A 14230-nucleotide genomic window follows, 5' to 3' on the forward strand; every position below is an offset into this window, starting at 1 on the left:
GAGCTGGACCTTCTAAATCATCTTCGATACAATAATAATGACAATATTAATAATAATAAAAATACTAATAATGCTTCTTATTACAGTAATATATTTTAGGAGCCGACCCTTCTGATTTATATACAATGCAATAATAATAATCATCCTCACAATATTACTAGTAATAATGGCAATAATAATAATATGAATAATAACAATAGTAATAATGATAAAAATAACAATAATAATAATGTAATAAATAATTATTATTATTTTTATTATCACAGTAATACACTTTAGGAGCTGGCCTAAAATATACAATAACAATAATTATTATTAATTGTATTATTGTTGTTATTTTTATCATTATTTCATATTATTATTATGTTGTGCTGTAGATGATTTAGAAGGACCAGCTCCTGAAAAATGTTACTGTACTAATAATAATGGAGTAAAGTCAGATGATACAAGAAGGCCCCTCCCCCCTCGCACATCACACAAGGCACCTACCCATATGTATATCTTTCTGTTTGCCAGTTTGCCCTTCTCCAAGATGGCCGCCGTGCTGCATCCTGTCAGCAGCAGCGTTAACGCGGCCGCAGAAATCTCGTACATGCGCAGTAGACAGCGGAGTTGCCCACATGATCAGTGGGGACCTCGGGGGGGCGGGATCCGTGCGGTGACGTGACCCTGTAGAAGGACTGCAAAGAGAAGGAGAGTGTGGTCGGTGGGATCAGGTAGAGGGGTGCAGTATGGCGGTACAGGGGGGATGGAGGGATTGTGACTCAGGGAAGGCTGTCTGGGGGCTTTTGCATTCTTAAAGGGACAGTCCACCTTGTATGACAATGGAATAATTGAATGTAATCAGCAATGTGCCTTCCTTCCGTGTGTGTGTTGGAGGCTGCAGACAGGGGTGTCCAAACTACGGCCCTCCAGCTATAGAAGTACTACAAGTCCCATAATGCCTCTGCAAGTCTTGCCTGTGGCTGTCAGAGTCTTGCAAGGCCTCATGGGACTTGTAGTTTCTCACACCTGGAGGCCCCTGTGATCAGTGTATGATGGGGGGGTGCAGTATCCTGGCTCCTACAGATTCTCCCTATCCCCCACTCTGTACACAGGGACGGAGACCCCCATCACACCGTGCACTGTGCCCCCCCCCCCTCCATTGTCATCTCATCAGTGCCCATCAGTACAGCCTATCCGTGCCTATCAATGTATCCTCATCAGTGCCCATCTTTACAGCCTCATCAGTGCCCATCAATGTATCCTCATCAGTGCCCATTAGTACAGCCTCATCAGTGCCCATCAATATATTCTCCTCAGTGTCCATCAGTACAGCCTCATCAGTACCCATCAGTACAGCCTATCTGTGCCCATCAGTATATCCTCATCAGTACCCATAAGTACAGCCTATCCGTGCCCATCAGTACAGCCTCATCAGTGCCCATCAATATATCCTCATCAGTGCCCATCAGTACAGCCTATCTGTGCCCATCAGTATATCCTCATCAGTACCCATAAGTACAGCCTATCCGTGCCCATCAGTACAGCCTCATCAGTGCCCATCAATATATCCTCATCAGTGCCCATCAGTACAGCCTATCTGTGCCCATCAATATATCCTCATCAGTACCCATCAGTACAGCCTATCCGTGCCCATCAGTACAGCCTCATCAGTGCCCATCAGTACAGCCTATCTGTGCCCATCAATATATCCTCATCAGTACCCATCAGTACAGCCTATCCGTGCCCATCAGTACAGCCTCATCAGTGCCCATCAATATATCCTCATCAGTGCCCATCAGTACAGCCTATCTGTGTCCATCAATATATCCTCATCAGTACCCATCAGTACAGCCTATCCGTGCCCATCAGTACAGCCTCATCAGTGCTCATCAATATATCCTCATCAGTGCCCATCAGTAGAGCCTATCCATGCCCATCAGTGTATCCTCATCAATACAGCCTCATCAGCGCACATCAGCGAAGAAGAAAAATTACTTATTTGCAAAATTGCAACAGAAACTAAGAAACAAAAATGTTTTTCCCAAATTTTCTGTCTTTTTTCATTTGTTTAGCAAACCTCAGTGGTGATTAAATACCACCAAAAAAACATGATACAAATTTCACGTGTACAGTGTTGCATGACCACGCAATTGTCACTCGGATGTCCGACAGCACTGAAAGCTGAATATTGGACAGGAAGGGGGTGGAAGTGACTGGTATTGAAGGGGTTAAACACCTTTCCAGGTTACCAGTTTAGAGTCGCACAGGAGATCGAGAATGATTGCTCTCGCTATAACGTTCATATGGGTGGTGCGAACTCTGTTTACATATGTGTACGCGACCTACGTATGCATTCACCTTTGCGCACAAGCACAGGGAGGGGTGTGGGGGCACTTTAAAATTTGTATTTTTTTTTTCTTACACTTTCCCTTTAAATTTTTTATTATCACGTTTATTATTATCACACATTCCTTGTGACAGCAATAGGCAGTGACAGGTACCCTTTACTGAGAGATCTGGGGTCTATTAGACCCCAGATCTCTCCTCTGGCCTTCACTGCGGCTGATCAGACACAGATCGATCTTTTAGACTGCTCTCCTAGCCCGGTAGATGTAGAGCCAGAAGTGATGAAATCCTGATTGCTTCCAGTTTCTGGGGTCACAGAGAGGGAGGATTGACGTCAGTTCCTCTCTGTTTGTGCAATGCAGCCAATGCCACCGGTCTAGGTTCCCCCATTGGACGGGAAAGCACCCTATCCGCCACCTGCAGAAGTGACCGAGTGGCCGTATAGCCGCTCAAATCACTTCTGCTTTACAGGGCATCGGCTGCTGTAAATCTTGATTCCGGGATGATGCCTGCAGGTGCGGGTCTAACCAATTCCCTCCAAAGACGTCATATGACGTCCACCCGTAGGAAGTGGTTAAGGAAAACAAACATTTCACAACCTGCACGGCACATGCAAGGAAGAAGATCATGAAGTTGGGCATGCACCATACGACCCGTGAAGTAGTTTATTACTGAACAGTCACAAACAGCTGCACGGCTTGTACAGCGCATGCGTGGGATCTCCTCGGAAGGCCCTGATGACGTGGCTTTCCCAGGAGACACCCGTGCTGCTGAGAGTATGTCACCAGTGCCTCGAGGAACTAGAAAGTTAGAAGAAGATAAATGAAAGTTCCTGTTGAAATTGAACGTGTTTCTGGATCAGCATGCACTGGGAAATTTGAGGTTGGTGGGTGGGTGGGGTGAAGGTCCACATTTAGGTTGTGTGGGGGGGTGAAGGTCCACATTTAGGTTGTGTGGGGGGTTAAGGTCCACATTTAGGTTGTGTGGGGGGGTGAAGGTCCACATTTAGGTTGTGTGGGGGGGTGAAGGTCCACATTTAGGTTGTGTGGAGGGGGGGGTGAAGGTCCACATTTAGGTTGTGTGTGTGGGGGGGGGGGTGAAGGTCCACATTTAGGTTGTGTGTGTGTGGGGGGGGGGTGAAGGTCCACATTTAGGTTGTGTGTGTGGGGGGGGGGGGTGAAGGTCCACATTTAGGTTGTGTGTGTGGGGGGGGGGGGTGAAGGTCCACATTTAGGTTGTGTGTGTGTGTGGGGGGGGGGGGGTGAAGGTCCACATTTAGGTTGTGTGGGGGGGGGGGTGAAGGTCCACATTTAGGTTGTGTGTGTGGGGGGGGTGAAGGTCCACATTTAGATTGTGTGTGTGTGTGGGGGGGGGTGAAGGTCCACATTTAGATTGTGTGTGTGTCTGTGTGTGTGTGTGGGGGGGGGGGGGAGTGAAGGTCCACATTTAGATTGTGTGTGTGGGGGGGGGGGGGTGAAGGTCCATATTTAGATTGTGTGGGGGGGGGGTGGGTGAAGGTCCACATTTAGGTTGTGTGTATGGGGGGGTGAAGGTCCACATTTAGGTTGTGTGTGTGGGGGGGGGGGTGAAGGTCCACATTTAGGTTGTGTAGGGGGGGGGGTGAAGGTCCACATTTAGGTTGTGTGTGGGGGGGGGGGGTGAAGGTCCACATTTAGGTTGTGTGTGTGGGGGGGGGTGAAGGTCCACATTTAGGTTGTGTGTGTGTGTGTGGGGGGGGGGTGAAGGTCCACATTTAGGTTGTGTGTGTGTGTGTGTGTGTGTGGGGGGGGGGGGGGGTGAAGGTCCACATTTAGGTTGTGTGTGTGTGGGGGGGGGGTGAAGGTCCACATTTAGGTTGTGTGTGTGGGGGGGTGAACGTCCACATTTAGGTTGTGTGGGGGAGTGAAGGTCCACATTTAGGTTGTGTGGGGGAATGAAGGTCCACATTTAGGTTGTGTGCGGGAATGAAGGTCCACATTTAGGCTGTGTGGGGGAATGAAGGTCCACATTTAGGTTGTGTGGGGGAATGAAGGTCCACATTTAGGTTGTGTGGGGGAATGAAGGTCCACATTTAGGTTGTGTGGGGGAATGAAGGTCCACATTTAGGTTGTGTGGGGGAATGAAGGTCCACATTTAGGTTGTGTGGGGGAATGAAGGTCCACATTTAGGTTGTGGAGGGGATGAAGGTCCACATTTAGGTTGGGGGGGGGGGGGGTGAAGGTCCACATGTAGGTTGTGTGGGGGGATGAAGGTCCACATTTAGGTTGTGTGGGGGGATGAAGGTCCACATTTAGGTTGTGTGGGGGGAATGAAGGTCCACATTTAAGTTGTGTGGGGGGAATGAAGGTCCACATTCAGGTTGTGTGGAGGGGATGAAGGTCCACATTTAGGTTGGGAAGGGGGTGAAGGTCCACATTTAGGTTGTGTGGGGGGATGAAGGTCCACATTTAGGTTGTGTGGGGGGATGAAGGTCCACATTTAGGTTGTGGGGGGGGGGGGGGGTGGTGAAGGTCCACATTTAGGTTGTGTGTGTGGTGGGGGGGGGGTGAAGGTCCACATTTAGGTTGGGAGAGGGTGAAGGTCCACATTTAAGCGCAAGAGAGTAACCATCTTTGCTTGTGACAGTCAGTTATACATCCCTGTGATAGGATCATCCCTATGTTTCTTGATTGGGTGGACTGGTTCCATGGCTTCACCATAACTTGTCACCACATGTATATAGTTGGCATTGAATGTCTCCGCCTTCATCTCTTTTTCTGGTAGATCTTTAATTAACAACACGTTGGAGATCTTTCACGATCCTGTCGAAAAGATGGAGGATAAAAATGACAATGACAACAGTCTCTTTGAAGATGGCCTTGGTAAAAAGAAGAGTGTGAGGAAAAGGCAGTCTGCTGGGAGGGCTTCTCACATGTCTACATCTGTTGGTAGAAAAACCACCTTCCGTACCTCCATTACTGCACCCGGTGACCAGACACAAACCTCAAATCCTCACTCTTGTGAGAAGGAAAAGTTAAATAGCCGTGATGGATTTTCAGCCAAACAGGTGAAAGAAGAACACATGTCCTCTAGAGAAGAAGAGACATCTGGGAAAGAAGAAGAACATGTGTCGTCATGGAAAGAAGATACATATGGGAAAGAAGAAGTAGATGTGTCCTTCAGGAAAGAAGATACATATGGGAAAGAAGAAGAAGATGTGTCTTCCGGGGATGAAGATGCTTCTTCTGGGGGAAAAGGTCTGGTGAACACGGAGACTGTTCTCGTTCAAGGCTCTCCTGTTACTCAGCGTAAACGGACACGTCATACGAAGTACAACATAGTCCGATCCAAAGAGATCTCAGAGGACCTCAGGAAACAAGTTGTTGAAGCTCATAAGAGTGGAAAGGGTTACAAAAGGATTTCCAAACACTTGGATCTACATCTGTCCACAGTCAGAAAGATCATTTACAAATGGAAAAAATTCAGTACGGTCGCCACTCTTCCTAGGAGCGGACGTCCTACAAAGATCGGTGCAAAGGCACGCCACACAATCCTCAAACATATGAGGGACAACACTACGGTCACGGCAAAGGACCTGAAGGCATCTCTGGCACTTGATAATATCAACGTTCATGAGTCTACCATACGGAAAACACTGAGCAAGTGGTGTTCATGGGACTTTACCATGGAGGAGGATGCTGCTCTCCAACAAGAATAATTGGGGTCTGCCTCAAGTTTTCTGAAGACCACCTGGGTCTTTTACATCCCTAATGGAACAATTTTCTTCAACATACCCTCACCGGCCACTTTATTAGGTACAACTTGCTAGTGCCAAGAAAATCCTCCACACTATTACATCACCACTCTGAACCGTTGATACAAGGCAGGATGGAGCCATGCTTTCATGTTGTTCACGCCAAATTCTGACCTGACCATCTGAATATCGAAGCAACCAGTCTTCCCATTCTCCTCTGACATCAACAAGGCATTTTCCTCCACACAACTGCCGCTCACTGGATATTTTCTCCTTTTCGGACCATTCTTGGTAAACCCTAGAGATGGTTGTGCGTAAAAATCCAAGTAGATCAGCCGTTTTTGAAATACTCAGACCAGCCTTTCTGGCACCAACATCCATGCCACATTCAAAGTCACTTAAATCCTTTTTCTTCCCCATTCTGATTCTCGGTTTGAACTTCAGCAAGTTGTCTTCACCACGCCTAGATGCCTAAATGCATTGAGTTGCTGCCATGTGATTGGCTGATTAGCAATTTGCGTTACCAAGCAATTGAACAGGTGGACCTAACAAAGTGGCCGGTGAGCATATGTATATAGCATTATGTTTAAAGAGGACACTAAATAGTCACCCAAACTGTGAAGCATGGTGGAGGAAGCTTCGTAGATTTGGTGCCTCACAACATTGAGATGTTGAGGGTCCAATGAAAGTTTGTATCATCTTCTGCAGAATGTCCGGGTATCTGCAGCGGATCTAAAACTCAGAATAAGGTTTTCTATGCAGTAACAGTGATTCAAAAACACAGAAAAGGAGATGTAAAAACCCTAAAGCACCTTGTCTCTCGAACAATTGATGCCGTTTATTTTCCCATGGTGGACTGTTTTTTTAACTTTTTTTCCCATCCTATTTTTGCATCTCGTTACTGTCAGTCCTATCCAGTCTTTTTGAGCCACTTCCGGTCTACATGCACTGGATTCGGTGTCGGCAACCCATCACTGGTCAGGACCAGTTCAATGGTGGACCATGCCTATGCAATGTGGCCGCTTGTTGTCTTGATCAGAGACACGTGACGGGATAACAGGCCGGGACCACGTTGTCACCCTTGAAACAGGAAGTGCCTGAACATGGACCTTCATGGCAGAGTCACCAGTTGTTAATTTAATAAGAGCTGAAGACTTGAAACGACTTTACTATGTTAACCTCTTCACGCCGGCCGAATGCAAATGTGCGTTTGGGCCTAGACGCCGAGCGGCCGCACATTTGCGTTCTATTAAAAAAGAACATGTGCTGAGAGCGTGCGCCCTGCGCGCTCCCAGCACACATGTCCGGTACTCACGGAAAGGTCCCGATCTCCTCTTTCGATCGGGACCTTTCCTGATCATGTGACCGTCGTGACGGCGTGTCATGGCGGTCACATGACCTTAAGCCCCACCTCTCAGCTTCCGAAACCCTTAAAGGGCCAGGAGGCGCCGGCGCGAAGTGGTTAAAGATGAACTCCAGCCTTTCTTTCAGGCTTTCGCAGTTGTACCGGCTCCTCTCCTGGACTGAAATTGCTTCCTTTGGTTTCACCGCACACTGTGAGCTTCTCAAGTCAGATAGCACCAGCCTGATTTCCTGCTGTGCTGCAGTGCAAGAGAGAGCAGGGAGATGAGCCTGTCAGTGTGCTACTTTTCTTTTCACTGTCCAGTCGCAGGCTAGAGGTGGGATAAGACCTGTAAGTGTTACTTGACTGCAGCAGAGAAAAAAAAAACAGGTCTGTCCCCTGTGTAGCAGAGCTGTGTAAATCTCAGGGCTAGATGGACAAAAATACAAATTATTTGTCAGGTAAAAAAACATCTATTTACTGTAGCTGTTCGCCCAGAGTTCACCGTTTAAATTATATGTTGGAGAGATCCTGTCCCCAGATCATTCAATTCAAGCACAATTTTGTCATAGGAATATTTGTGCGGTTTAATATGCTTTTGTAGAAGTCACAGCACTTTACTTTGGATCTTCCTTCAAAAGCACTGTATAAAAGAACACATCCCTGGGTTCCCTTTAGACAAGCATGCTCCTCCCTGCTGGCCACTAGGTGGTTCATACTTCAGCTGCTCTTTCTGCCGATTGGTTGCTGGAGCATCCACACGTAAAAGGAGCCAAGGATGTGTTTTTTTATATACAGTTTCAAAGGGTTATATGATGGAGATGCAGGCTTGCAGGGAGTTGAAAGTTAATGGTTTCAACAAAGTGCTTTTGCAAATGTCAAAGCACTTTACCTTTCCTTCAAAAGCATTATATAAAAGAACACATCCCCGGGATCCCTTTAGACAAGCATGCTCCTCCTTGCTTGTCACTAGGCGGCACAGATTTTAGCTGTTCTTTCTGCCAATTGGTTCCTTGAGCATGCACATTTAAAGGGAGTCAGGGATTTGTTTTTATATGCAGCTTCAAAGGGTTATATTACGGAGATGCATGTTTGCAGGGAAGTGAAAGTGAATGGTTTCAACATAGGAGAGGATTTGCTATTAAGTTTGGGAGAAAAGACAAGGTTGGAGTTCAGCTTTAAATAAATATGTGACAATATAACGTTTCTGTTATGGGCTCCCTTCACAAAGCGGTATCTACAGCTTTAAAAAATGCGCTGAAATACTGCTAATGCCGGCCATACATGGGTCGAAATTTGATCGGACCTAAGAATAATCGGCCAATTTTTGCTCTGTTAGTGGGTCAATGGTACCTGCCGATTTTCGTGGTTCCTCCCCTTTTCGGTGATCGGGCATGTTGGAAAATTCATGAAAAACGTCCGATTTTCGACTTAGTGATGGTTAAATCGTCAAATCGTACGATCGTTTTTCCGAAAAGAATATGCGCATGGAAGGAACAGAAGTTTCGCCTGTTAGATGGGGTGAACTTTATGACTCGGTCGGGCGATTTTTGAAATTATTGATGGCACCATCGGATTACCGAGCGAATGATGTTTTTGATTTTCGGACGAAAAAATCGCTCACAATTCAACCCATGTATGGCCTGCATTAGCATTTAAAAAATAATCTTTTTCAATTCACTAAATAAAACGCTATTAAACAACCGCATGTGTTATTGAAGTGATGCAGTATTTTAGTAGTGAAAATTTGTGGTCATTTAACAACCAGTAACTGTCATGGTTGTTAAGGGGTGGGCAGCCACTGCATCCCTAACAACCATGACTCATCTGCTGTCAGCAAAATGTAGATAAAAGAATTGCCAGAATTTAAAAAAATTTAAAAAACAGCATGCCCCCCCCTCCCCCCCTTTCCCAATCCATCCCATACCAGGCCCTATTTTACTTATTTATTTATTTTAGGTACTTATATAGCACCCTCAATTTACGCAGTGCTTTACATATATACACATCATTGTACATTCACATCATTCACATATTTAAATACTAATAATAATATATCAGACATATTGGTCCTGTGATAATAATAATAATAAAAATAATAATATATCAGACATATTGGTCATGTGATAATAATATTAATATATCAGACATATTGGTCATGTGATATTCATAATATATCAGACATATTGGTCATGTGATATTAATATATCAGACATATTGGTCATGTGATAATCATAATATATCAGACATATTGGTCATGTGATAATAATATTAATATATCAGACATATTGGTCATGTGATAATAATAATAATATATCAGACATATTGGTCATGTGATAATAATATTAATATATCAGACATATTGGTCATGTGATTATATTAATATATCAGACATATTGGTCATGTGATAATAATAATATATCAGACATATTGGTCATGTGATAATAATAATATATCGGACAGATTGGTCCTGTGATGATAATAATAAATCAGACATGTTGGTCATGTGATAATAATAATAATAATGCATCAGATATATTGGTCATGTGATAATAATAATATATCAGACATAATGGTCATGTGATAATAACAATAATAATAACAATAATATATCAGACATAATAGTCATGTGATAATAATATATATATATCAGACATATTGGTCATGTGATAATAATAATATTAATGTATCAGACATATTGGTTCTGTGATAATAATAAATCAGACATGTTGGTCATGTGATAATAATAATAATGCATCAGACATATTGGTCATGTGATAATAATAACAATAATAATAATATATCAGACATAATGGTCATGTGATAACAATAATAATAATATATCAGACATAATGGTCATGTGATAATAATAATATATATATATATATATATATATATATATCAGACATATTGGTCATGTGATAATAATAATAATATTATTGTATCAGACATATTGGTCATGTGATGATAATAACAATATATCAGACATAATGGTCATGTGATGATAATAATAATAATATATCAGACATATTGGTCATGTGATAATAGTAATATATTAGACATATTGGTCATGCGATAATAATAATAATTATGTATCAGACATATTGGTCATGTGATGATAATAATAATATATCAGACGTATTGGTCATGTGATAATAATATATTTGTCAGTTCATATGTTATTATATTATGATTATATGACTGATATTATTATTATTATCACATGACCAATACGTCTGATATATTATTATTATCAGTCATGTAATAATAATAAAAATGTAATTCAATATCAGTCAATTATTATATGGCTGATATTATTTATTTCAGGTACTTATATAGCGCTGTTAATTTACGCAGTTAATTAACTCACATTCATACATACACATACTATGGACAATTTAGACAGGATCCAATTAACCTACCAGCATGTCTTTGGAGTGTGGTAGGAAACCGGAGTACCCGGAGGAAACCCACCCAGGCACAGAGAGAACATGCAAACTCCAGGCAGGAGGTGCTGTGGTTGGGATTGGAACCAACGACCTGAGTACTGCCAGGAAGTGCTAACCGTTTAGCCACTGTGCTGCCCACTTTACTTATTTTTTAGTTTACATTCTGTCAGCGAGGAACCCCACTAACAGCACATGAGCCATGGTTGTTAGGGATGGGGCGGCTGCCCGCTTCTTAGCAACCATGACAGTTACTGGTTGTTGGATGCCGGCGGCTGATGGCTCCTTAACAACCTGTTACAATCATACAAATTCCGTATCACAGGGGTGTCCAAACTATGGCCCTCCAGCTGTTGAAGTTCTACAAGTCCCATCATGCCTCTGGGTGTCTTGCCTGTGGCTGTCAGATTCTTGCAAGGCCTCAAGGGACTTGTAGTTCCTCAACACCTGGAGGGCCATAGTTTGGACACCCCTGCCCTATTGCATGCCTAGACCACTACTTCATTACCGCATGCATTTATTTAGTTATTTCCTTTTGTGAATTGAGTTTTATGCGGTATTTACTGAGCATTTTGTGATAAATACCACAAGACAGCATAGTGAAGATACAATGACCGGATTGCATGCGATATTTATGTATCCGGACGCCTAAATACCGCATACGGTCTGCTTTAGTGAATGGAGCCCTGTAGCTTTTATTATGATATTGCGGGAATCATTCATGCAGAAAACCAGATATTCCTGAGATGAATAAAAGATGTTTCTGTTTTTATATCTTAATTAAAGTTTTAATGGCTTTGCTTTTTATTTGGATGTTATTGGGTTGTTTGTATTTTTGTTACCTTGCATGCCTCCCTGATGAAGCGGTAAAAAAGTTGTAGCAATTTTGCTTTCAAGTTAAGCTGGAATTTGCTCATTCGGAACATGTGAAGGCAGCCCCAGCCAGCCTAGTGTATTTACCGTCTTTTCTACTGCTCTGCTTGCCTGTACATATGGAAATCCCCATTCATAATGGAGTTGATTTACTAAAACTGGAGAGTGCAAAATGTGGTGCAGCTGTGCAAGGCGGCCAATCAGCTTCTAACTTCAGCTTGTGCAATTAAAAAAAAACACTTGGAAGCTGATTGGCTGCCATGGTCATTTGCACCAGATTTCGCACTCTCCAGTTTTAGTAGATCAACCCCATAGTGTTTCCCAATGAGGAAAAAGGATTTTTGATACTATAGGTGTCCAGATCTCCCATATGTGTCAGCTATAACCACACATAGATGAGTGGAGTTATTATTTATCATTATACAGGATTTATATTATTATTATTATATGGGATTTATATTATTATTATTATACAGGATTTATATTATTATTATACAGGATTTATATTATACAGGATTTACATTATTATTATACCTGATTTATATTATTATTATTATACCGGATTTATATTATTATTATTATACAGGATTTATATTATTATTATACAGGATTTATATAGCGCCAACAGTTTGCTCAGCGCTTTACAATATAAAGAGAGACAATACAGCAACAATACAGTTCAATACAAGAGGGTTAGGAGGGCCCTGATCCTGGGATCTTACAATCTAAGAGGGAGGGGCTGGTGGTGCAAAAGGTAATAACTGGGGGATGGACTGGTAGGAGGGATAGAAGATTCCATTATTAGCTGAAGGCGGGATAGGCTTCCCTGAAAAGGGAGGTTTTCAGGGATCGCCTAAAAGTGGGCATAGTAGGCGATAGTCTGATAGATTGGGGTAGAGTTCCAGGGGATGGGGGAAGCTCTAGAGAAGTCCTGGAGACGAGCATGGGAGGAGGAGACAAGGGAGCTAGAGAACAGGAGGTCATGGGAGGAGTGGAGAGGGCGGTTTGGGTGATAGTTCTGCGTTCCTTAACCACTTGCCAACCGCACTATAGCTGAATGATGGCTACAGCGCAGTTGTCCAGTTCTGGGAGAGCATCCTCCCAGAACGTGCCCTTCCGTGCGGACACAGCTGATTATATGATGAGATAAAAGGCCAATCACAGCGAACTTTTACCACGTGATCAGCTGTGTCCAATGACACAGCAGATCACAATGTACATACAGTTGCCGGTTATCAGCTGCACTTTCCTCACATTGTCACAGCGCGAGGAAAGTACCACCGATAACCAGCAGAGGACATTTACACTGATCATCAGGAACTGATGATCAGTGCCCATCATTGCTGCATATCAATGCAGCATCATCAGTGCCTCCTCATCAGCCTATCAATGCCCATCGGTGCAGCCTCATCAGTGCCCATCAGTGCAGCCTCATCAACGTACATCAGTGAAGGAGAAAAATTACCTGTTTGCAAAATTTTATAATACTTTTTTTTTTCAAACTCTTTGCTCTATTTTGTTTATAGTGCAAAAAATAAACCCTCAGCAACCAAAATAAATAAAAATAAATACCACCAAAAGAAATCTATTTGTGTGAAAAAAATGATAAAAATTTAATATGGGTACAATGTTGCATGACCGCGCAATTGTCATTCAAAGTTTGACAGCGCTGAAAGCTGAAAATTGGCCTGGTAAGGAAGGGGGTGTAAGTGTCCGGTAGGCGAGGGGTTAAAGAACTACTGAAGAAAAGGATTTTAACCCCTTGACGCCGACCGCACAAATTTCCGTGGGGCCGCTAAATTTGCACACCTGCCTTTCTGCTGGGAAGGCACCGCAGAGCACACTCCCTGCACAAAGAACTGGGTGTCACTGAGAGCCCCCGGGTCCGTTCTAACAATCGAGACCCAGAACTCCCAATTGTGGGTCACCTGATGGCTGTGATAGCCTCTGATTGGCTATCAGTGATCAGTCACTGTGAAGCCCCCCCCCCCCTTTTTCTCTCTTTGAATGGAGGACAGCGATATATTGTATCTCTTTCTCTGTCCTTTCAGAGAGAGAAAAAAAAAAAAAAGTGAGTAAAAAAAATAAACAAAATGACGTAGATCAAGGTTAGATCTAGGTCAGTGCCATCTTTAGTGTTTGGGTCAAGGTCAGGTTCCTTTTTTTTTTTTATGGAGGGGGGGGGGGCAGGGTTTTTTTTAAAACTAATATCAGTTAAAAAAAAAGCATATTGTGCACTATTGTTTCTGGGCCGTACTACGTTTACAAACAACAACTAACACACACATGTGGTATCGCTGCGATTGTCAGGAGCAGGAGAAATTATTTTGGGTTGCTCTTTGGTGGTAAGTTATGGTAGTAACAAGAAATATACAGCTACATTTAAAAAAAATTGTTTTTTCTTTTACTATTTTGGGCCATTTTTTCTTTGGTAATTAAAAAAAAAATAGTTCTGACGGTTTTGCTAAAGTTGCAAAATTGTGCTTAGGCTTTAAGATTTGTTTT

The 14230-nt window shown here is 43.1% G+C and overlaps 1 protein-coding gene across 1 annotated transcript; it reads left to right on the forward strand.

Moving 5' to 3' along the window:
* Positions 1 to 607: 607 nt before the first annotated feature.
* LOC149466196 (uncharacterized) lies at positions 608 to 11659 on the forward strand. Its single transcript, XM_089672870.1, has 2 exons — positions 608 to 716; positions 5095 to 11659. Exon 2 carries the CDS (start codon positions 5144 to 5146, stop codon positions 6026 to 6028), a length of 885 nt encoding a protein of 294 aa, XP_089528996.1. The 5' UTR covers positions 608 to 716; positions 5095 to 5143; the 3' UTR covers positions 6029 to 11659.
* Positions 11660 to 14230: the final 2571 nt, after the last annotated feature.

Source organism: Staurois parvus, unplaced genomic scaffold (assembly GCF_062004578.1).
Source record: "Staurois parvus isolate SC_StPar_1 unplaced genomic scaffold, SC_StPar_1.0 ptg000132l, whole genome shotgun sequence".
Taxonomy (NCBI): Eukaryota; Metazoa; Chordata; class Amphibia; order Anura; family Ranidae; genus Staurois; species Staurois parvus.

Excerpts from the sequence above, each read along its gene's own strand:
- LOC149466196 (XM_089672870.1), top strand. The coding sequence starts at position 5,144 with ATGGAGGATAAAAATGACAATGACAACAGTCTCTTTGAAGATGGCCTT.